Here is a 21,964-nt window from a genome sequence, read left to right on the forward strand (position 1 = left end):
GAATTGCTCCTGCACGCCACAGCGCCTGCTCTTCTTTGTGCTTTTATCTTGGGGCGGTTCATGGGAGTGCTACCCAGTGATGAAAAATGCATTTTTTTTTTTAGCAGCGAAGGCACGTCCTTTGTTCCAGCATGGAAAACATGATTTCCATCCACACAGACTTCAAAAGAAACAGTAGGAATTCTTGAGAGCTTGATTATCATGGTATAATCACATTATCAGAGAGATTAGAAGCACTTTACTGTGCCTTTATGGTTTTAGTGACACTCTAAGACACTGGACAAAATCTTCAAGTGCTGTTAAAATCTTTCCTGTAGGGCACTAAGGTAAAGGAGAACTTTTTACTTTTGGACCCTGAAATCACAGAGAAGACATTTACTTCTTCCCTCAGAGCACTCCAGAAGTGAACTCTAGCAGAACTTGTAGTTACCGATCCCTACCGTCCCATCTACTGTCCCACATTTGTCAAAGTAACTTACAACAGAAGGAAACGGCAGCCTCCTAACATTTTAATTTCATATCAGTTCCAGTCATTGTGAAACACCGTCACTAAATGGGCAGTCAAAATAATTGAACACAAAAGTGTAAGCATTTCAAACAGATGAGGAATTCATCCTCTTGGGTGCTGTTCCTTTTTAGGGTGGTGGCTGGCTACAGCAGTAATGTGCCCATATTTGGCATATGCCTCTCCACTACTACGTTGCCTTAAGGCAAACAGCCCACAACCCATGTCTTGCAAGCCAGACGTTGCCTGCAAGACTCTCTGAAATAGCTTGTGACCATGGGAAATTAAAAAGTTGAAGCTGAGACTGAAAGTAAGAGCAAAACGTGATTTTTACATGCTCCTTGTTCCGTACAGTTGTCAAGGACCACCGAAGATTTGGGGATTAATGTTATGATCATATGGCTCCCGATATAAAGGATTCCGTTGATAATTGCCCTAGAGTGAAAAAAGCTAAAACTAATCAACAGAAAAGCTTTTTCAGATAGGAGCCTGTGCCTCTGAAAGTGCACACTGTGCATAGTTTCTAGGTAGAAAATGTAAAGGATATAAAACAAATGCACTTGACCTCAGTTAAGTGGCCAGGATAAAACAATCACAACAGAAGGAGTGACATAGGGGAACTGTTGCAGTTAAAAAGAAAACTGCTGCTTTAGTGAAGAAATATGGAATATATACTGAAATCATTTAGTGTGAACAGGTACCTAAATGATACGTTTAATTATGGTTTGTTTCGATTCTCTGATTAGGAACAAGTGAAAATTAATTTTTAAATAAGCTGCAAAATCTTTTACCTGCCAAGGCATGGAGTTATGGCTTTGTATATCTCCAGCTGAGATTTTTAAAACCCTTGCAGCAGGGAGCTGCATTCCTTCTGTTGTTTTAAGGCGTTAGGGAAATAGAAGGGAAATACGCTACCATGGACATAAGCCCTAGAAAAGAAAGAGGGAGTATTTTTTACTTCCTCTTCCATTCTATATCTTTTAATATAAGGCTTAATTATTTGCATGCATAACTTCACCTAATCTACTGAGTGTCTTGCCAGCAGGTAGCATTGCCCTAAGCTGCCATTTGCTACTGGTGATACTTTGGGATTGCAGATTCTGTTGAAGTCTTTTGGATTCTCTCGAACTGAATAAAAAGTAAAAAAGCATTAACACAAAACTCTGTTTTAAGTATTCAGTTGCCAAGAGACAGCTTCTGAGGCTAATAAAATATCAGAGCATCTGTAGCAAGTTTTCTTTAGCATTGGCTGGCTACAGAAACAAGTACCAGGCTACTCAGCCCATCTCTAGTGATAGAACAATAAATGTTCATTGGTCACACGTGAATTTCTGCATTTGTAGAAAAGATTGCCATCTTCGGGCGATGCTTAGTCATTGCACCCTTCTTGTCAGCTTGAGAAATCAAAGTCCACCTCCTGACTGTAAGGTAGGCAGGAAAGGACAGTGGAATCCATCCCAGTCTTGAGCCAACCATGCTACTGATCTCCAGTAATGAAAATGTGCTTTCTGATGGCATGTGACCCATCTAAGTCTTGTTGTGTCTTTCTGACGTGCTTCATCTAAAGCACAAACAAAATCTTTCTGGGCTTTACAGCTTGGAAATAGAGGTTGCAACCTCAAAAAGAAGCAGTCAGCTTGATAGCAAAATACTGTTATCTTCCCCTGTTCCTGCAACCACATGGGTAGCAAGAAACCTTCCAGGAAAAAGGGGAGATTTCTTACTATTACTCATGACTTATCTGAAATAGAAATAACTCTACAATCTCTCTTTGCCTGAGAATGTACAGGAGAACCTTTAGGAGATCTTTCCAACCCTGAGAACAGTACTCTCAGAGGTATCAAATTATATTAAAGATAGAGGTGGATGGAGTAATCGAAAATGAGTTTGTGAACTGGCACGTTGACTTATTTCTTCTTGCTTATTAGGGTCGACCAGGACCAATTGGGATTCAAGGACCGATTGGTGCTCCTGGATTTACTGGACCGGAAGGTTTGACAGGAGCAAAAGGTGAGAGAGGAGCAGTGGGCTCCCCTGGACCAGCTGGACAAAAAGGCGATAAGGTAGGTTCAACAGGGGCTTTTCTGTTTTTTTTCCTGCAATTGCTCTATGGCCTTGTATATGTTTTTGAATGAATAAAGATAATCTTGGCCTATCTGTCCTTGGGTAACAAGAAAATAATATTTAATATCTCTAGAGACTCCCCTGCTTTTATTTGGAAATGAGAATGCAGTTCTCAAAAGCTGCTTGTGAGAGTCTGTACATTATAGCTATCCTGCTAGGTGAGCGACAGCCAAATGAGCATCGCTCTTACAAGTAGAGTATTTTGCTTCACCTGCCCAGAGATAGATGGGTGTTAATCATAGTACATTCAGAGGGAGATGGACTTGGCTCCCATATAGAAACTCCTGAGCTGGTCTCTAGAAAAGGAAAGGGAATAGACATCACAGGAGCACCTGAAATTCAGTTTTGGCAGGTGAAAAGTTATTTATAATAGAAAGAATACTATAAACTATGTCATATTAAATGTAAGAACTCCACGTAAGATGTGGGTGTCAATGAACCCAGTGTTTAAGAGTGGTCAGAATAGCAAATACAGAAATGATGTAATGCCATGAGGATTTGTTCTGCCACCTCTTCTTAGGAAAGAAATATCAAAGACGGAGTTCAGAGTTGGGCAGAAGAATGAATGGAAGTATGAAAAAATGCTTTCTGTCCTAAAGAGTGGATGCATTTGGACAATTTATGTTAAGAAAAGTTCCCGTTGTATTCCAGGCATCTATTTGCATCTTGAGGTACCTGATTTTTGGGTGAAATGCTGAGGACTCATCCCCAGCATAGGTCACATACATTATGTCCCATTATATGAGCCAGTGCGGGGTATATGCTCCCATCATGTAGCCTGACAAGGGCTATAGATAGGATTAGATGATGGGGAAATCTGATATTGTCTGATGCAAGAGCAGGGGTGAGATTCCTATTCTCATGCCTATGCAGTTGGACAATAAGGATGTTTCAAAGACAGAGGCTTGAGAGCTAGTCCTGTGTGCTGTGTCCCATTTCTGAAATCTGAAGGAAGTCTGGGACATCAGGACGAGGGCCTGCATTCTGTGACTGTCCAGAACATCTGATCAGTCTACCTGATGCAGCATGCTCAGGTGAAGTGTGAAAATAAGAAAAAGACAGCTAGTTTAGGAACCAGGACCAGCAGAGCAGAGTTGATCTTGCCATGTTTTTACAGCTACTGATAGGTAAGCTAGCTAGATGAAAATTGTCTTGTTTGTGCTTTCATATGCTGCAGTTACATGCTTATTCTCTCCCCTTATTTCATGTCAGTCAACATGTTGTAGTTCTAGTCACCTTTTCTCATAAGACAAGAACTAAGTAAATTGAAAATGATGACTAGAGCATTAAAAATGGGATTTGATCCTATTTCATCAGTAGCCAGTGGATCATTGCTACATTGTTGCATCAATCTGAGATGCAGTAGAGGATTCAAGACAAGGATTGACTGCTGATATGGGTGATAACATTTCCACAATTCTAGCAGATACCACTGAAATCAATAAACCCAGATTTTGGAAGAGGCTGAAGCCCAGGATAGGAGCTGGCCTCTAACTGTTGAGGATTAGAGCCAAAATTTGCTGTTGTGGATACTTTTTCTTCTTGATGCAAGCATTGGTGATTTTGCACCTGTAATTGAAATAATAAAATAATAGGGCAGTGTTGGAACCAGTTTTCTTGCACTGAAGGAATCCCTTATCTGCTCCAGAATTGCTGTTTCTATACATTGAAATGGATCCATATGCAATATCAGCATGCAGTAAGGTTCTACCTCCTTATCTCTCAGGGAAGCAATATACTTCACCTTTCCAAAGCAATAGCTATCGTTTAAGTTGGGTATTTTGCTCGCATGGCCTGTTCTGCTTTTATTTAGAGCAGAACAATAGAACCAACGAAGTGGTGTTCGTTTGAATCCCAGCCAAGGGTAGTCTGAAGCTGGCCTCCATATTTCCGGGTAGTGGTATCTGGGTGTACAGGCAGAGAACTTACAAGAATAGTTGAAACTCTTGGATGATCAAGCGTGATGCTGGCAGTTAAGCTTATACTAGACTGTTTATTTTCCTGGCATCTTGTTTTCCCCAGATGTGCTGTAGGAGATTATATTTTCCCTTTAAATTGCCTGATGAAAACATTCCTGAAGCACTCATTTGGCATCCAGTCCAGCTCAGATGCTCAGTTTCTATCTTCACTGACCCCTGAGGTTAGAGAGAATCTGCATGAGGTAGTTTGCTCTTTTTGGTGTTCATAGCTAAAGTCCAAGACAGCGAGTGTTGGTGTAAAAAGTATCTCACAGGTATCTTACTGAAATACATAGACTGATAAAATGAAATGTAATGAATATTCTTTTTTTCTTCAGGGCCCAATGGGAGTTCCTGGATTTCAAGGCATCAATGGGATCCCAGTGAGTTTGCCTATGTAAATATATGAATATCAGTCACCAGAATGTTAGTCACAGGCCAAAGCATGTAAGCGCAATGAGATTGTGCCAGCCCATGCAAAATATGTCTTGCAAAGTGGCTTGCTCCTCTCTGGAGGGAAATGGCAATTTTCATTAGTCTACCTGGTGGCCCCATGTTGTTTTGTAGCGGGTTGGGATCCTATTGTGGGATGACAGGAAGTTAAGAAGCACCAGGAAGTAAGCCTGAGTTACAGGGGGATCTACGGCATCTTTGGTAAGGTTTTCTTCTGGGATTATGTCTAGACAACACCATATCATAAAATCATTAGGAGCTTAGACTTAGTGAATTAGAGGGGAGCTCAATCAATCAAACAGGCAGGGTCTGCTGTGTTGCAGGCCGCTCTTAATGTCCGTTCACATAACCTGTTCTGAGAACCTTGTAATGACAGAAGTTCTCCTAGTGTATAGCGTGCATCTTTCTTTCCTCAATTTAAGCCTGTTAATGCTTACCTTACTCATTATGGACACAGAGAACAAATGATTCCCTTTTTCTCTGTAGCAGCCTTCTTGTGTGTGATAACTGTTATCAGGTCTCCCTCAGTCTTCTTTCCCTATAGTGTGGAAGAAAACAGTGAAGAGGGCTGATGCCCTTCAGACTCTCTGCTTCCCCTCTAGGTGCTAATTAGTTCTGGTTTAGGTCTCAGCCTTTCGGATACCTAAGTAGAAGAGAGATAGTTGCAGCATTTTCCGGATGCTAGCGCTAGGTAACTACTATCCCTGATCATCAGGATTTTTTTTGTTTTGTTTGTCTGTTTCTTTCTTTAGAACTTAGAAGTTGTAGTGACAATTGTTTTCTATACCATACCAAAAATTTTGTGTCCAGAGTATTTTGACTGGCTCTGTTTGCTTTGCTTTGCTTTTCCCCAGTGATTCTTGCAAAGATGTCTTCCAGACACGTCACTTCAGGGGAGGTTTAGCTGGCGCTGCTTTATAAGTTGCCCCAAACTTCCTTGCTCCCTCTCCACTTTTTAGCTCATTCCACTTCCTCCTTCTTGTGTTAGAATTCTTTTTTGTTTCTTGATGACATTTTCTATCCTTGTGCCTTCTGCCCATGCTCATGCTCTTTCCCGTCTTCCCTACCTCCTCAGCTGGTCAAAAACTCCAAGGGTAGAGCACTGTTTTCTGACTTCTTTTCCTATCAAAAACTGAATTGTTTTGACACATTGGCTTAAAATGCACAGCTAGCCCTGTGAATGGGCTTGCTCGATTCCAGTTCCTTCCTGGCCCCGTCCTTCTCTCCCCCTCCTGTCATCCTTGTCTGTTTTCTCTCCCACTCTACTCCCGTGCTGCTATTTTTTCTTTTCTTTTCCCACCAGCCAACTCTCCAGCTCTGAAGAGAACAAGCTGTTCCCATAACACTTAATTTAATTGAACACATTGTGGGAACATGCTGTTCTCAGGGTGTTTTTTCAGATGAGGCTCTAGAGAAAGGAGATTCCCAACAATAAGGGGAGGGGAGAGAGATGGCAACAGCCACTGCCAGGTAGTTGGCAGCGAGAGGCATTCCAAGGAGAGAGTAGGGGGGAGGTGGATGAAAGGATTCAAAGCCTCCAGCATATACAGATCTGCTCTGTCTGCTTTATGGTATTCTGCAGGTGGGTGAGCGGGAAGGAGGCAGATTTTGCTGCTCATGAACAGCACAGTGTTTGCCACCATGGCTTTCCTGTGTCAGAACTGCATGGAAGGCAAACTAATGCATATTATTTTCATTCTAGCCCTTGTGTTAAATATCTCCTTTCTAGGGTGAAAATAGCAAATGCCACTGATTGAGAAAATATTTGTACATTTGCTAGTTGCATTTCAGGAGAAGCTTAGGTTGGTTGTGAAATGTATACAAACATCCAGACATTATATGGATGTGTGAAATGCCGAGCAAGGGAGATAGAGCTTGTGTATGCTGGTACATGTAAGAGAGAAGTAAAAATACATTGCTATCTCTGCACAAGAATTAGCATCCCACTATGAAGAGAGAGTCTTTGGAGCATACACGTTAGCGTGGGCAGGTATATTTTATTCATGGCCGAGAGACTGCAAGGCCATGATTCAGAGGGGAATCCCACTGTTGACCTTATGGGAAGTGGTGTACCGCAGAGTTCCCCTGGGAATGCTGGTGGCAAGTAAATCATGTTGTTTCAGCTGGCCTGACAAATCCCTTTGACCTAGTAAATACAGCAGCAGCATGTGTTTATTGCTAGCCTATCTGCGTCACACTGTAGAAGAGACCCTCAAATCCTTAGCCCTATTCAGGAAGTTTATTTTTTCCCAAAGGACAACATTCAAGCACACCTCTGCCAAAGGCTGGAACTGGAGCCAGGAGACGTATATAGGTTTCATTAACTGTTCGAGGTGTTCTAGAAGGAAATGTTTCAATGAGATGTGCACCACGAAATCTAAAGCTGCGTGGAAAGGCTAAGTTCTCTATTTAATGGTCCTTCCAGAGAAAATACAGGCACTTGACAATGGCTGTAAAATGGCCACTTTTCTGTACCAATGCATGAAACTGCTTATGAAATCAGTTTTCTGTTCACCCTTGATTGCATTTGTTTCCTTGTTTTTAAATATTTGTTGAGCTCTCCTGTTGGGATCGCCTTTGTGCTAAGCCTGTTTGATTTAGAAAAGAGGCCCCTCGGGGTCACAGGGCTGGTGTACAAGCAAGAGTCAGATAAAGCGAGGGTCTAACTAAGCAGTTCAAGTTTCCTTATCTATCTCCCAAGGAACGTCTGCTTTTGTAAGGACAGAGAGCACAAGCAATCTCTCAAGCCTGTGTTTTAGCTCTGATCTATAAACTAATCATTCTGCCCTGTCATAAGTAAAGACTCTAACAGTCTTCTACCTTAGTCAGTTGAGCTGCTTGTGCTGAATTGGCACATCTGCCAAAACAGGAATTAGAGGAGGTGAGAGCAGTGAAACTATTAACCACTGTTTTTCAAATCAAAACAGCTCTTTCAATAAGTGTTTTAAATCCCTGGGGAAAAGCTTCATTAACGGCAGACCTTGCAACTCGCAAGGAAGTCAGCTGTGGGTGCTCAGTATCTTCTCAGATAAGGCCCTTAAAACAAAACATCATAAATTCAGATTGCAGATTAGCCAGAAAGGAGGAAATCCTGTGTTTTTTCCTAAAGCAAACGAGATGGCATACGTAATGTGTGTGTTTGTGTGTGCGTTTGTGTCTGCCTCATGCTTTGGCCTAGAACTGCAGACATGGATGTCATGGGTTTAAGAGACAGGGCCACAGATGCATTTAATGCAGATAAGAAATAGCTGTGGTCACCATAAGTTATACCCCCTCCTTGTGTGCTCAGTGTCCCCCTCACACAGTGAGAGGATACTGGAGTCCTTTGGGCCACTTAGAGGCTATGTTGGGCAAAGAGTTAAGAGAACTCACCCAGGACCTTTCCCAAGACATGAGACCCACCCCCGGCTGCCTGCTATGGGCTGGCTCTTGACATATCACTTACCTGGACCTGGCAAGTCCCTGCCTGCACACCACACGTGAGTATTTTCACAATGGGTTTTAATTACCCTGGCAACTGCTGCTATGTAAGCGGTCGTGCCCGATGCTAATGCTTTGGGATGATGTCACTCAGTGTCCTGAGGCCTTGCTTAATCTCAAATTTGTACATGTCCAGATGAACTACTTCACCACTGGTAGGTACGGACCTACTTCTCTTTGGTTTAATTTGCACCTTACTGACTTAAGCTCATCCAAAAGAGACACTTCTGTCTGATGGAGATCTGGGCTTTCTCCCATTCTCTCCGTTTTATTGGCATAAACTGCCATGTGGTTGCCGAATGAGCTGGACCAAAGGACTGATCTGACTGAAAACTAACCCCAGTAAGAAACAAAATAGTTAGTTCTCAGCTGTGTTGATTTCCTGATTTGACGCGCCTGCTCTCCCTGTGCTTGTGCCAGCACAGGGAAGGGGTAGACTGAGCAGCCAGGAGCATGAGATGGCCCTTCTGGCAGCATCTGAGACTGCTGATCAGTTTGAGTGTTTACATATTTATGGCCTAAGTTGCTCTGCATCCTTGGGCAAGTCACTCTTCTACTCTGTGCCCCCAGCTTCTCATCCGTGAAATGAAAATTATAGCATTTTCACGTATTTGCAAAGCATTTTAACATCCTTGGATAAAAGGCTTTACGTTACTGCAAATTTCTCATTGGATTTGGTCCGAGCATATGCTATTGTCTCAGACTGAGAAGACCTTTAGCAGCACAAATCTGATTTGTTTTAAGTGTGAAGCGTGAAGGACTGCTAAGGTTCTGCTTTATCCCCATTTTATCCTTGTTTGTTTTTTACTCTCGTCATATGAGTCATAACTTGTTTAATGCCATATCATAAAGATGAATCTTTGGGATCAAACAGAAGTACTTCTGGAATGATTCAAGATCAAGGTGTCAAGAGCAAAAACTGTCAGTTACTGATACTATGTCCATAAGTTTCATTGCTCTTGCTGCCACAAAATGCTGCCTTTCAGTGCCACAAAGCTTATTCTGTGGAAAAGAGGTAGAGTGAAGAAATGCGTGATAGCCAGGTAGAATGACTGACAGTTTTGCCTTTCTGTGTTTTGCTGGCACGTACCCATATGTTACTGAAAAAAAGTAACTCAAGGCTCGAACTTGATCTTCTTCGCACCACTAGAATGCAAAATAAACTCCAGTGAAGTTAGTAGAGCTATACCAGGGCAAAAAGGGTGCAAAATCAGAATTAGGTACAATTCTTTTCTGCTCTGTTTGATCCTTAACTGAACATTACACATACGTATTTTGAAAGGCAATTAGTTTAATTAGCTCCTTCTCCCAGTTGCTTTGCCTAAGTTTTTAAGGTAAGTTTAACATAAAGAGAAAAGTTGTTTTGCTTGAACAGCCTGGTGCTGCAGCTGTAACATCTGTTGAACTATTAAAGGAAAGAATCCACACTGGAGAGGAAGAGAAGTCACTGAAACATTGACTAGATTGGTATTATAAATGCTCAGTATTGTTGAGCTTGCCTCTCCCTTGTTTTCACATGAGGAACTTCCATTAATGGTGACAGGGGTCTTGCACCCTTGCGTGCTGTTTTACACTGTGTTGTATGCCGTATAGCTCAAACTGCTGTGGAATGAGTATTGTCCTTTCAGGACCTGCTCATGCACAATACATGTACTTCATAAAATTATCCCTTGGAGAAAAAGATAAATAAATCAAGCCAATGTTTTAGGATTTAGGCTTCAGGCAGGATAAACGACGCTGGCTGAAGAAGCTAGTTTTACTGCAGTGTGCCATACACCAGACTTGAGTGGGAGTTCTGTTTCCATTGTTTTACATTGCCATATCAGCTTTCTGGGGACAGTATTACTAACAAAATGCCTCCAGTCAGTCATACTCTCTTTTTCCCTTTTACACAGGGTCACCCTGGCCAGCCTGGATCCAGAGGTCTGCCTGGCATTGATGGCTGCAATGGTACCATTGGAAGTCCTGGTGTTTCTGGATCAGATGGGTTTCCTGGCATACCTGGGCCACCTGTAGGTCCCGAGGCGAATACGGTGTTCTGTAGTCGCTAAGCCAAGAGTTGCTTTTCTTGCCATTGGTGGAAAAGTAACTCCCAAGTACTTGGGAAGAACCCTAATAACCACAAGGTTATCAGCATTGTTAGAGCTCAGTATCATTTTCTCATTGAAATTCTACTCTAATTCACCGTGTTAACCTTAACCTCCGAGGATAAAATGAAGGTCCTATCAAGTCAGTATGTTGCCATATCAAAATACACAATACACCATTGTCACTGGCAATATTCAAGCGAACTGAGAAGCAATCACAATAATAAAGTCTTTAAAGGATCATAAAGTGGCACCTGGCACCTTTCAAGTTAGTGGATGGTGATTCAGAACAACACGTTGTCACATGCTCAAGTCTGTGATTCAAATATTGGATGCCTTCTTTCAGGTCTCAAGTTAGCCCAACGCTTCAGTCTCCATGACTGTCATTGGGATTTAGTTTCCAAGGTGTATGTTTTGGTTTCGAAAGCACTTCCAGCCTACCAGACTGGGGATTTATCTGATGTGCCCTGGACACCTAAAAGTAAGGTGTCTAGTCTGTTCACCTGGACTCCTCATGTACACGGAGCGGCGAGAGCACTTCTCCCCATCTACCTTACAGAATGAACTGATTTTTGGATATACAATTTTTCTCCATTTGCCACAGAGGCATGTGAAGGTAGCCGGCTCACACTGTACACCCTGTTTTAAGTGGGTAGGATTAGTTACAAGAGCTCCATTCTTAGCTATTTTGAGAGTTATACCCTTTTATAAGAGTATGGGGTTATTTTTGCAGTCTGCTAGCAAAAGCAAGAAGTATTTGATGGTTCATATCTGCAGCTTGATCTTATAAATACAAGTCACGTGACTAATCCTACAGGCAATGGAACTCCTTTACGTGTATGAGGAACTTTTGCAACTACGTGAAGAAAAGGAAGAAAGTACAGCTGGCAGATATGACTAATGCCATTTGTTTCAGCTTTCTAAACTATACGGAAAAATCTTTATATGTTGTCCAGACTTGAAATTCATATGATGTTGAAAATACCTAAGCAACAAGATCAAATTTAAGTACTGCTTTCTAAAGTAACTGATTTAGTCATACCTACTGCTCAAATTTCTATTTTGTATTGCTTGTAGGATTACATTTTTGGCAAGGAAAGCTGCTTGGATCAGCTAACCCCTCTCAATTAAATTGGCAATTAAATGAAATCACCTCAGATAATTGGATGGGATGGTTAAGATTAAAATAAATTGGGCAAATGTAGAATTATAGTGACAGCTTTTTCAGAAGATTCATGCAGTCTACCACTTTGTTTTCCCCTTAAATATTCCTCTACATAAAATTCATTTATTTACAGTGTTACAAAAGAGAGGTGTATGTGAACAGAAGGGTTACACCATGTCAAACAAATTCAGATAGGATCTTAAAAGGTTTTGATGCCCTGAAATAAAAGGAAAATCTAACATAAACAGGAAAATACCAAAGAAAATATTTGCAGAACCTTGTTTTTCCAAAGCCCCTGGAAGTCTTAAGTTCTCATAATACCACAGCTCCTTTGACAAAGATGCAGTAATACTTTTGCAGCTTGCTGGAGCTGTTAAACTGCCTCGTTCATTATACTGAATATGATTTCTTTCAAAATGGAATATGTATTTTTTCTGGAAATTTATTTTTAACATTAATTTTTTAACAGGGTCGTCCAGGCCCAAAAGGACTTAAAGGAGAACCTTTTTTTGCCCAAAGCAGCCTTAAAGGAATGAAGGTAAGATTTGTCGTCACATAGGGGAAAATACCTCGCAAGAAAACACTTTGATGTCCTGCAGTGTGGAAGTTGCAGGGCTGATGCTGCAGGTTGGATTGCTCACGATGCTAGATGTGGATAGCTTGGGTATGTCTGAATGCAGAGCTGTGAAAAAGGCCATACCTTCATTAACGACAAAGCAGAATACTTTCCGAACGTGGAATTGCTTAGTTTTTGCAGTACTGACACATTTTGTTCGTCCCGTAGTAGGATGCAAGTACGCATGGGACAATGCTCATGATGTTGCTGTTTAGTATATAGTTACTAGTCCTTGATCTGTTCCTGGAGAGCTAGCACCCTGTCAATGTCAAACAGTGGATGTAGGGTATTTCTTGTAAGCTTGTCCTATCTTGTGTGAAGTAGCATACGTGTTTCTAGATGCAGATGTAGCAAAGGAAGGGGCCTTCAGCTATACTCAGAGCTTGCAGATGTAGCAAAGGAAGGGGCCTTCAGCTATACTCAGAGCTTTCCTGTAACTGGCATCCTCACATGTGCTAAGCCTATTGAAATAACAGCCCAGTAACACTCAAGTGCTTGCCAAGATTTCTCCTACTGTGAGATCCCAAATGCCTCCTGGTGTTTTTTGCGCTGGGAGGCACTAGTAAGTAATCAGTTATATTCTGGATTTAAACATCATATCCCACTCATAGCGTTCCATCAGATACGATGGTGAAGTCAATATTTTACTCTCTTTGTTTAATAAGGAACTTACACTGAAATTTCTGTATCATATCTGTAATTTTATTTCCTACACAGATGATACAAACTATGGAAAGATGGTCTCTGTTTCCTGTTTTGGAATCTCTGCATTGCCTAGTTTAAATAAGAAAGAAGAGGTGTCAAAATATTTTCCCATGTACACTTGATCTAATATTAGCAAAGAGCAAATTTTTCTATTTCTAAAAATTTTAATGTCATTTATATTTTGTTAAAATAATGTATATTTTTCACCAAGGTATTTGTAATTTTTAGGGAGAAAATGGTCTTCCTGGGTTGGATGGAATTTCTGTAAGTTATTTCATTTGGGGAATAATGGTTTTCAGGAATATTGTATTAAGTAGGTAATTTTTCTCGTCACTTGACTTGTGTAAATTATTTGCTTGTGTTGGTTCTCAAGGACACCTTGCAAATTAGTGGGTCGTGTATTTGCACATATGATACCAGTAGCATGAGTAAACCCCAAGTTTTCCAGGGGTATGAATGGATCTAAATTATGGTAGAGGAAATGATTTTTTTGCTAGTACCTGTTCTGTTTTCCCTTTTAAAATCAATGATCTCTGTAACTTTGACTTTCAAAGTAAATCTAATAATATCAAATAGATTGTTACAGAATTTAAATTGGCATACGTAATCAGGGGATATTGTTTATGTTTTCTGAAACTCATTTTCTCTTTGTCGGGTTTGGTGAGGTAAGCCCTACACATTCTGTAGTTCTCCTGTGTTCCTTGCAATTGCTTTCCAACCATTGAAGGATTTGAAGGGACATTGTCAGCGGAATTTTGTCCCTGACAAATTTATATTATGCAAAAAAAAACTTTACAAAATGCAAACTAGGGAAAATCTCTTAGCCTTGTTATTGTGTTACATCTAGCAACTTTTGGAAAGAAATGTCTAGTATACTGGTTCCATGGCTTTCTAAGCATTGAGTCTCTTAAGATGGTGAGTACCCTCACAACTCCTTTTGTAGCTGATGGGTAGAAAAGTACTCAATAGCTTGTCCAAGATACTTGCTACCTTACACGAGCCTCTCGAGTGAACAAAATGATTTTGATTTGGTATGCTTGACATGAAAAAAATTTTTGTTTTCTTGACTATTGAAGTTAACTGAGATTAGAAGCCAATGGAGTGCAGATGAGAACACTGACTACTGACAGAAAATGTGACAAAAAGGGTTAAAATTTAAAACTTCTTCTTACAGGGCCCAAAAGGTTTTCCAGGTCCAACAGGTTCTGTAGGCCCTATAGGTTTGCCAGGTTTGCAGGTAAGAGACTTTGACTGTTGCACTTGTTGATAGAACAGTTCAAAACATTGTCAATTTTCCATCCTTGCCTATATTTATGTCACAACAAGGAGCAAAAGTCTGTGTGCATCTAAAAGGTTTATACACATTTGACTTTAAATGTAGAATACTTGAACTGAAAATTTTAGCTGGTCGCAAGAGTGAAAGTTCCTCTCCGGAGCAGTGGTCAGAGCAGCAGTTATGAATGAGAGCTGCTGCAAGGCTGTAACGTGCCGTCCCACAAACGCTTGACTTTACTATTCCGAGCACTTCCTAGTCTCAGGACTAAAGGGAATATGCTGACCTCTGCATGTTTGGAGCCTTTGTCATCATGAAACATGCTGATGAATAATTTTCAAGATACTAGAAGAGAGTTTCCACTGGGCAGAGCTAAAAAAGGCCTACTTTGAAATGTTTGTTGCTTTTAAATTGAGATTTGCTTTTAATTAACCTCAGTGACAAAGGTTAAACAGGCATGCTGCCTATCATACTTGTAAAAACTTAAAGATACACTTAAAGTGCAGTACTTTTGCTTTGGGGAGAGGAGATGAGAGGTGAGCTATTGTTGCAGATCCAAATATTGCTTCTATTGTGTTCATCCTACTTAAAAGAAATAAAATTTTGATCTTGTTCACCCTTAGGGTCCAATGGGTCCCCCTGGACCACCAGGTCCAAAAGTAAGTACCTACCCTTTCTTTCTCCTTTCCACATCTGATTGTTGTTGAGAGGTGGGGTTTTTTTTTTTTTTTTTTTTGGGGGGGGGGGGGGGGGGGTCAGGGTTTTGGCCCTAGATGATAGTGATGCTGTTGTTGTGGTTGGTTGTTCATCACTATTTTTTCCCCTAGGGTAACATGGGATTAGGCTTTCAAGGAGAGAAAGGAGAAAAGGTAGGTGAAACCTGTTCTGTTAGGAAATGGTGGGAAATAATACTCCATAGTTCTCCATATATGTTTTAGATAATGTTCTATCAAAGCTAGACCCCCCTGGAAGATGGCTTAATTCTAGCATTTTCTTCTTTTTCTTCTTCTTTTCTGCTTTTGGATTGAGTGACAGTACAAATACTGAAGATTTTTGCTGGTTCCTTATTTGTTGTTGTACAAAGAAAGGGATGGGAGTTTTTCCTGGATGAAAGGAAAAGAAGTCTCTCTGCAGCTCAGTATTCTGATGTCCATCCAGACATAAGGTCCTTTGACTTCTTTGAGATCTCTCTTTCAGTTTCTTTTGCCCTTACCTCTTTTATTAAATTTTTTACTGACTTTGTTTGTGTTTCAGAATTTTTCTACTGACTTACTCTGTTTGCCTTTGAGTCAACTGACGTGTAATTTTACATTCTCGCTGTCCTAAACAGGTGCCCTGCAGACTATGTGACGATTTACACTAGCGTAGTGGGACTTCTTGGTGTTCTCAGTTTGGAGCTTGAGTCTGCTGCTGTTAAAATCAATTCTCAGCATTCTACACATTCCATTTGTAACGAAGGAGAGGACCTTGCTATAAGCCAGGACATTTTCCTGCCTCTCTTGACACATCATCTTGTGTTAATTATTTCTTGATGTTTTATATCAGTTATGTTGATATCTTTCTAGTTGTCTCTTGCCTCCTTCTTTTTTGCCCCAAAGTTTTTCTGGAGTTTTCTTTGTTTACAGAGTTTTTCTGTTGATTCAAAAGCTCATCCTTCTTTTTTTTCTTTCTATGTTTTATCTCCACAGTTCCTCTTAAACAGCTTTAATGAATTTTGTTCATGTTAATTTTCAGTCCGAACCTTTTGATTTTCATGACTAAATTCCTGTGCCGGCCTTCAGACACACAGAAGTTACATATGCAGGGTATAATTAGAGTGGCAATTTCCCGAATCAGAAGCAACTTTCACAGGAAAGCAAGCATGTTCTGTCTATGTTAAGAGCTACTTCTTTTGCCTACAGGGTGATGTAGGACTACCTGGCCCTCCAGGTCCCCCACCATCCACTGGAATACTTGAATTCATGGGATTCCCAAAAGGGAAGCAAGGAGAAAAGGTTCGTAAATTCAGTTTACAGACTCTCCCCCTCCCCTTGCTACAGAGGCCTAATAAAGTTGCTGAACAGTGAGGACTGTTATATTCACAAGTCATAGTCATTTTCTGCACTAGTTTAAATGCCCAGACAGCTTTTGAATAAAAACATTCTTAGCCCAGATTGGTGTGGAGCACTTGGAGAATTCATACCTCTTAGAAGGAGGACTTTTAAAGCCATTTAAATATTTTCATCTTTACTCCTAAAAATGAATGAGCTGCAGTTTGTTTCTGTTGGACCTGTGAACTGTGAAACTGTGTGAATCCAAGCAGAAAACCTAATCCTCTTGGAAAAATAAATAAGAAAAAGCGAAGCTTCATCTCTTTTGTTTTCATTATGATACATACTACTGAGAAATAATCAGATTCGTCTCGTTTATTGTGTTGTCCAGGCATTTATGGAGTATTTATCAGTATTTCTGTAAAAGCTGTATGGATCTTGATTCTCTTACACACGTGAATTTTAAACATACTGAATTAATCTGGGACCCAGACAGATGGCTAGTTTGAGAACCGAGTCTGAGCTTGCCTAGACCCTTGCATTAGTCATGGGAGATGTTGTCATACTTGGTGGAGTTACACTGGTGTGTTCTTAGACTCGAACTTTAGTGCCATTCCTTTCGGCTTGCTCTTGAACATGTAAGCAGGATTGTGGATACATGATGCATTTTCATCATGTTTATTTTACTGTTTTCCATGAAGTATTCTTGCATGTTCAAATTCCCTAGGTGAGGATGTGAAATGCTTCTGGTTCGCCTTCCAGCAAAGGGGGACGGTAGAACAACAGTTCCCAAGTAGTCTTTGAAGCTGTGGGAAGTGGCCACAAACAATCTGTTGCATGCTCTGGCTTTGTGCTGCAACACTGTATCTGGCATGTGACAAGACACAAATGAAGTATACATGCTGCTGAATAAATCACAAGACCTTGCTTTAGGAGTCAGGAGCATGATAGGTGATTGCAGCAAGTATTAGGGTTGTGGTCGGTGGCGCAGAGTCTGGTTGGAGGCCTGTAGCTAGCCGTATTCCCCAGGAGTCAGTACTGGGTCCAGTCTTGTTCAACGTATTCATCGATGACTTGGATGAAGGGACAGAGTGCACCCTCAGCAAGTTTGCTGATGATACTACACTGGGGGGAGTGGCTGACACACCAGAAGGCTGTGCTGCCATTCCGAGGGACCTGGACAGGCTGGAGAGCTGGGCGGAGAGGAACCTCCTGAAATTCAACCAAGGCAAGTGCGGAGTCCTGCACCTGGGGAGGAAGAACCCCAGGCACCAGTACAGGCTGAGGGCTAACCTGCTGAAAAACAGCTCTGCGGAGAAGGACCTAGGAGTCCTGGTAGACAACAAGTTGACCATGAGGCAGCAATGTGCCCTTGTGGCCAAGAAGGCCAATGGTATCTTGGGGTGCATTAGGAAGAGCGTTGCCAGGAGGTCGAGGGAGGTGGTCCTCCCTCTCTCCTTAGCCCTGGTGAGGCCACAGCTGGAGTACTGTGTCCAATTCTGGGCTCCCCAGTCCAAGAGAGACATGGCACTGCTGGAGAGAGTCCAGCGGAGGGCTACAAAGATGATGAGGGGACTGGAACATCTCTCCTATGAGGAAAGGGGAGAGAGCGCTGGGCCTGTTTAGCCTGGAGAAGAGAAGGCTGCGGGGGGATCTGATCAATGTGCATAGGTATCTGGAAGGGAGGGTGGTCAAGAGGATGGGGCCAGATCGTTCTCGGTGGTGCCCAGCAATAGGATGAGCGGCAACAGGCACAAACAGAAACACAGGAAGTTCTGTCTGAGCATGAGGAACAACTTCTTTCCCGTGAGGGTGACTGAGCCCTGGGGCCGGTTGCCCAGAGAGGTTGCGGAGTCTCCTTCGCTGGAGACACTCAAAAGCCGTCTGGACTCAGTCCTGGGCAACGTGCTCTAGGTGACCGTGCTTGAGCAGGGGGGTTGGACTAGATGATCTCCAGAGGTCCCTGCCAACCTCAACCATTCTGTAATTCTGTGATTACTTTCATGAGTACGATCATTTATTGTGTTTAACTCTTCCCCTTGGCAGGGTGAGCCAGGCCCTCAAGGATTCCCTGGAGAAGAAGGATTGCCTGGCCTGCCGGTGAGGATGGAGGACAGTTTTTAATATTTGCCTAATAAAGACTAGGTGCTTCAACAGCCTTTGGATAGCTCACAGAATTTTTCAGCAACTTTTAGGCACCAAAGTACTTTTAAAATCTGATATGAAACTGCACAGGATTTCTCCATGAGTATATAATTTGTTGTCCTTTATCCTGGAAATAGAAAAAAGGTACTACTGTCCTACTACAAATATTACAAAGCAAGAGTCATTTCAGTGCATTTAATCTACAGTTTGCAGAGGAAACTTGTAAATAGACTTAACGCTTACATAGCCACTTGATGGCAGTGTTTCTTGATTTCCCATAGTGAGCTCCATATATTTTTAAAAAACAATTTTTTCCTCTAATTATGTTTAAACATACTTCTTTCTTACTTTCTTTGAAGTTGTAATGCACATGCATATCTATCTGTCTCTCTATCTGTCTATATACACACAGTTTTAAAATGGACTGTTTAACATTAGTACTCATAGATGCAGGAATGTGTAGCTTCTTCTCTGTTTTAAGAATAACAGCAGTTTATCTCTGGATTCCAGGGAGCTATTTCCCAGCTTATAACCTTTTGTAAACACAGGTTCTTATTAAATGAGTTTATGGAGTTTATGAGTAAATGTTTTGTGGAACTTCTGACCAATAAGATAAATTATTTATTGGTTTCTTCAATATACAGATGTGCTCAGTAGAATGGCGTGCAAGAAAAACCTGTATGTGAAACATAATTTGTTTATTAGCTTTTCTGGGCATATTCCGTTATGCACATGTTTAACTTTATACGTCACAAGAGGCCCATTGAAGCTGGTGGATTTGAACATATGTGTGAACCTAACCACAGGCATTAGATATTTCAAGATTGAAGCCTGAAAATTGCTTAACTACTGTAACTCTCACTGAAATTGAAGTCTGGTGTTCTATCTCTGGATTCGATACTTCTTGCTGACTGGGAAAATCACCAAACATTTCCAAATGTTGAGCATGAAAATGTTGTTTTAATGTCATTCTTAGGCTTTAGAAATGAAAAATGGTGCTTTGAGCCCTGGATTGAGCCGCTGCTGTTAAGAGATGAGATTAGAAATCACTTTTAAATGGGAAATGTGATACAGAGTGGCAGTGGCAGGACTTTGCTCTTCATGGCAGGGAGTTACTTGCATTGTACCATGCCCTAAATGGGTGGGAGTCATGGGGAATGGGGAAGACAGTGTACTACACATACTAACAGCTCTCTTTGGGTTGGGTTTTCTTTCTGGGGCAAAAGAGGTCCAGCAGAATTGGTCATTTCCCCTTATGTCTCTCTTGTGCTGTTTACATTAACACGTTTGTGCTCATCCTGTCTTAGGGTTGTGCTATTCAGTTCCAGACAGATCACAGATTTAATGTTGATTTTTTTCCTCAGGGCTTTGGAGGTATTGGAGAAAAAGGAGAAAAGGGTGTCCCTGGCTTGCCAGGTGGCAGGGTAGGTACTTTTTTAAAGTCCTTAAATCCGTATTCTCCAAATAGTTGCATGAAGTGGAATTTTCATCAATGGAAGTGTTCCCAAGGCATGTAGGTACCTCAGCCGTAGGATTTGGCCCCATAGTAGCTGCTGCCATACAGCAACAGAACCAACCGGTCGTTCTTGTCTCAGTAAAGGCTCAGGCTAAAGGTGGGATGAAAGATGAGTACAGACAAGGCAGTCCAAGAAAATCATGCAGAAATAATTAGTAGAGCCTTGATACTGCAGGGCTTGTATTTTTCCAGGTGTTTTGAAGACTTCACAGAAAGGAAGTTTGTAGGTGTTCCAAATAAAGATAGCATGGCTAAAGTCTGGCTTTGCCAGAGCCTTTAGGGAGAACCAGCCAGGAGAAAACACAGGTAGGTATTTGGGAAAGAAACAGGCAAGCTGGCAATATAGACCAACTGGACAGTGAGGGTGGGAGTTAACAGCATGCTCAGTCCCATGCTGGTCATGGAGAGATTTTTCAGACCACCCTGACCCTGCAGAGACCTGATGCTCATACACAACAGGAAGACCAAGGCATTCTGTTCTGTATGTGCACAGCAAATTGTCAAGATAGAAAGTATTTGTCTACTCTTTAGTTTCATGGCTTTGTAGTTACAAACTACCTACCTACCTTTCTGGTAAGACGCCAAGATTTACTTAACTTGAAATGCTGGTTAGCAGGACCATGACTAAATAAGAAATGAGTTATTTTATCACTTACTCTGCTGAATTCATTCAGTGATGGTTCCTAGTATTTGTAAGGTATATAAAATCAGTGGCTTCTCCTTTTCAAAGTTCTACCTTTTCACTTTGTGGAGCCTGATAAAATAAGAACAGACTGAGATGAAGCTTCTGAAAGTTAAGTAATACCTAATATTTTTTGCTGTTTTAGGGACTGCTGGGACTGGATGGATCTGATGGGATTCCAGGGAGAAAGGTAAAAATGTTCTTTTAATTTTGGCTATGCTTCTAGCAATTACAGAAGCCATCTAACTACTTAAGATCTACTAACATATTCACCTAAAGATTCCAAATTCTCCTCTGGTGAACGAAAACGTCTGCCCTGTAAAAGTAGTGAAAGCTAGCTAGAAAGTCCACTTAAAATTCTAGTTCCCTTTAACTCTCTGTTTTTCTGGTTATCCCGACATGCTCAGAGGACCACATGCACAGACTGGAAATTGTACATTCCCTCGTGGAACAATCAGCTCTCTCAGTTTTCCCCTTTTGGGCTGCCTTTATGTAGAGCCCCAAGTGGAAATGGCCAGGTGATCAAGTGGCTGAACACATGTTAAAACACTTCCACTTGCAGATGCAGCGGTGCAAGTTGTTCAAAAAAACAGCCTTCAGCCACACAATTTTTATTTGCCTTTCCATAATGTTAACAGCCTGGAGTTCAGTCACTTTCTCATATATCTTGTTTTATGGTGTGTGTCTTTTTCAAGATACACTGTAGGTGATGGTATCAGTATACTCTAATTCATATCTGTATGTTAAAATTATATGATAAAAATAAGCCCTTTATGTCAGGTTTCTGAACAATACCACGTATAGTCTGTATTGGGGCTTACAACTGTCCAAGAATTCAGAATCACAAGGTTTAAAATTAAGGCTTCTCGCTCCAAAGCTCTTGGAACATCTTATTTTGTCTGCAGTGGCAGCGGGTCTTACAATCCATTCTGGGCCAGATGCAATGTATTACCCAGTAGAGAACAACACATCACCTTGGTGTGGATTTTCAGTCTTCACACTCAGAAGGGGAGTTTTTGGTGGCCCTGGGAATGCTGCTGAGAAAATGAATAGCTGGAGAGATGTATCTCCTAGCATCATTTTAAATGTTTGGGTGCCAGTATGGGTTCCCAGTGGAGAGGGAACAGAGTGGAGGGGAAAGGCTGAGGGACAAGGAAAACGACATTCCAAATCCCTCACTCCTCAAGCATCTGTGGTTCTGCAAGCTCCAAGGTGCCCTCCTGAA

General features: G+C 41.4%; 1 protein-coding gene across 1 annotated transcript in view; it reads left to right on the forward strand.

The window, feature by feature from the left end:
• The window catches only part of COL4A6 (collagen type IV alpha 6 chain), a 145,429-nt gene that overhangs the window by 88,405 nt on the left and 35,060 nt on the right, over positions 1-21,964 (forward strand). Inside the window, exons 3-14 of the mRNA XM_068957534.1 lie at positions 2,434-2,568; positions 4,926-4,970; positions 10,416-10,532; positions 12,242-12,310; positions 13,322-13,357; positions 14,268-14,330; positions 14,990-15,025; positions 15,194-15,235; positions 16,268-16,360; positions 18,443-18,496; positions 19,906-19,965; positions 20,885-20,929. Of these exons, the coding sequence (XP_068813635.1) occupies positions 2,434-2,568; positions 4,926-4,970; positions 10,416-10,532; positions 12,242-12,310; positions 13,322-13,357; positions 14,268-14,330; positions 14,990-15,025; positions 15,194-15,235; positions 16,268-16,360; positions 18,443-18,496; positions 19,906-19,965; positions 20,885-20,929 (795 nt within the window). The remainder of the gene's footprint in view (positions 1-2,433; positions 2,569-4,925; positions 4,971-10,415; positions 10,533-12,241; positions 12,311-13,321; positions 13,358-14,267; positions 14,331-14,989; positions 15,026-15,193; positions 15,236-16,267; positions 16,361-18,442; positions 18,497-19,905; positions 19,966-20,884; positions 20,930-21,964) is intronic.

This window comes from Struthio camelus, chromosome 11, assembly GCF_040807025.1.
Source record: "Struthio camelus isolate bStrCam1 chromosome 11, bStrCam1.hap1, whole genome shotgun sequence".
Lineage (NCBI taxonomy): Eukaryota > Metazoa > Chordata > Aves > Struthioniformes > Struthionidae > Struthio > Struthio camelus.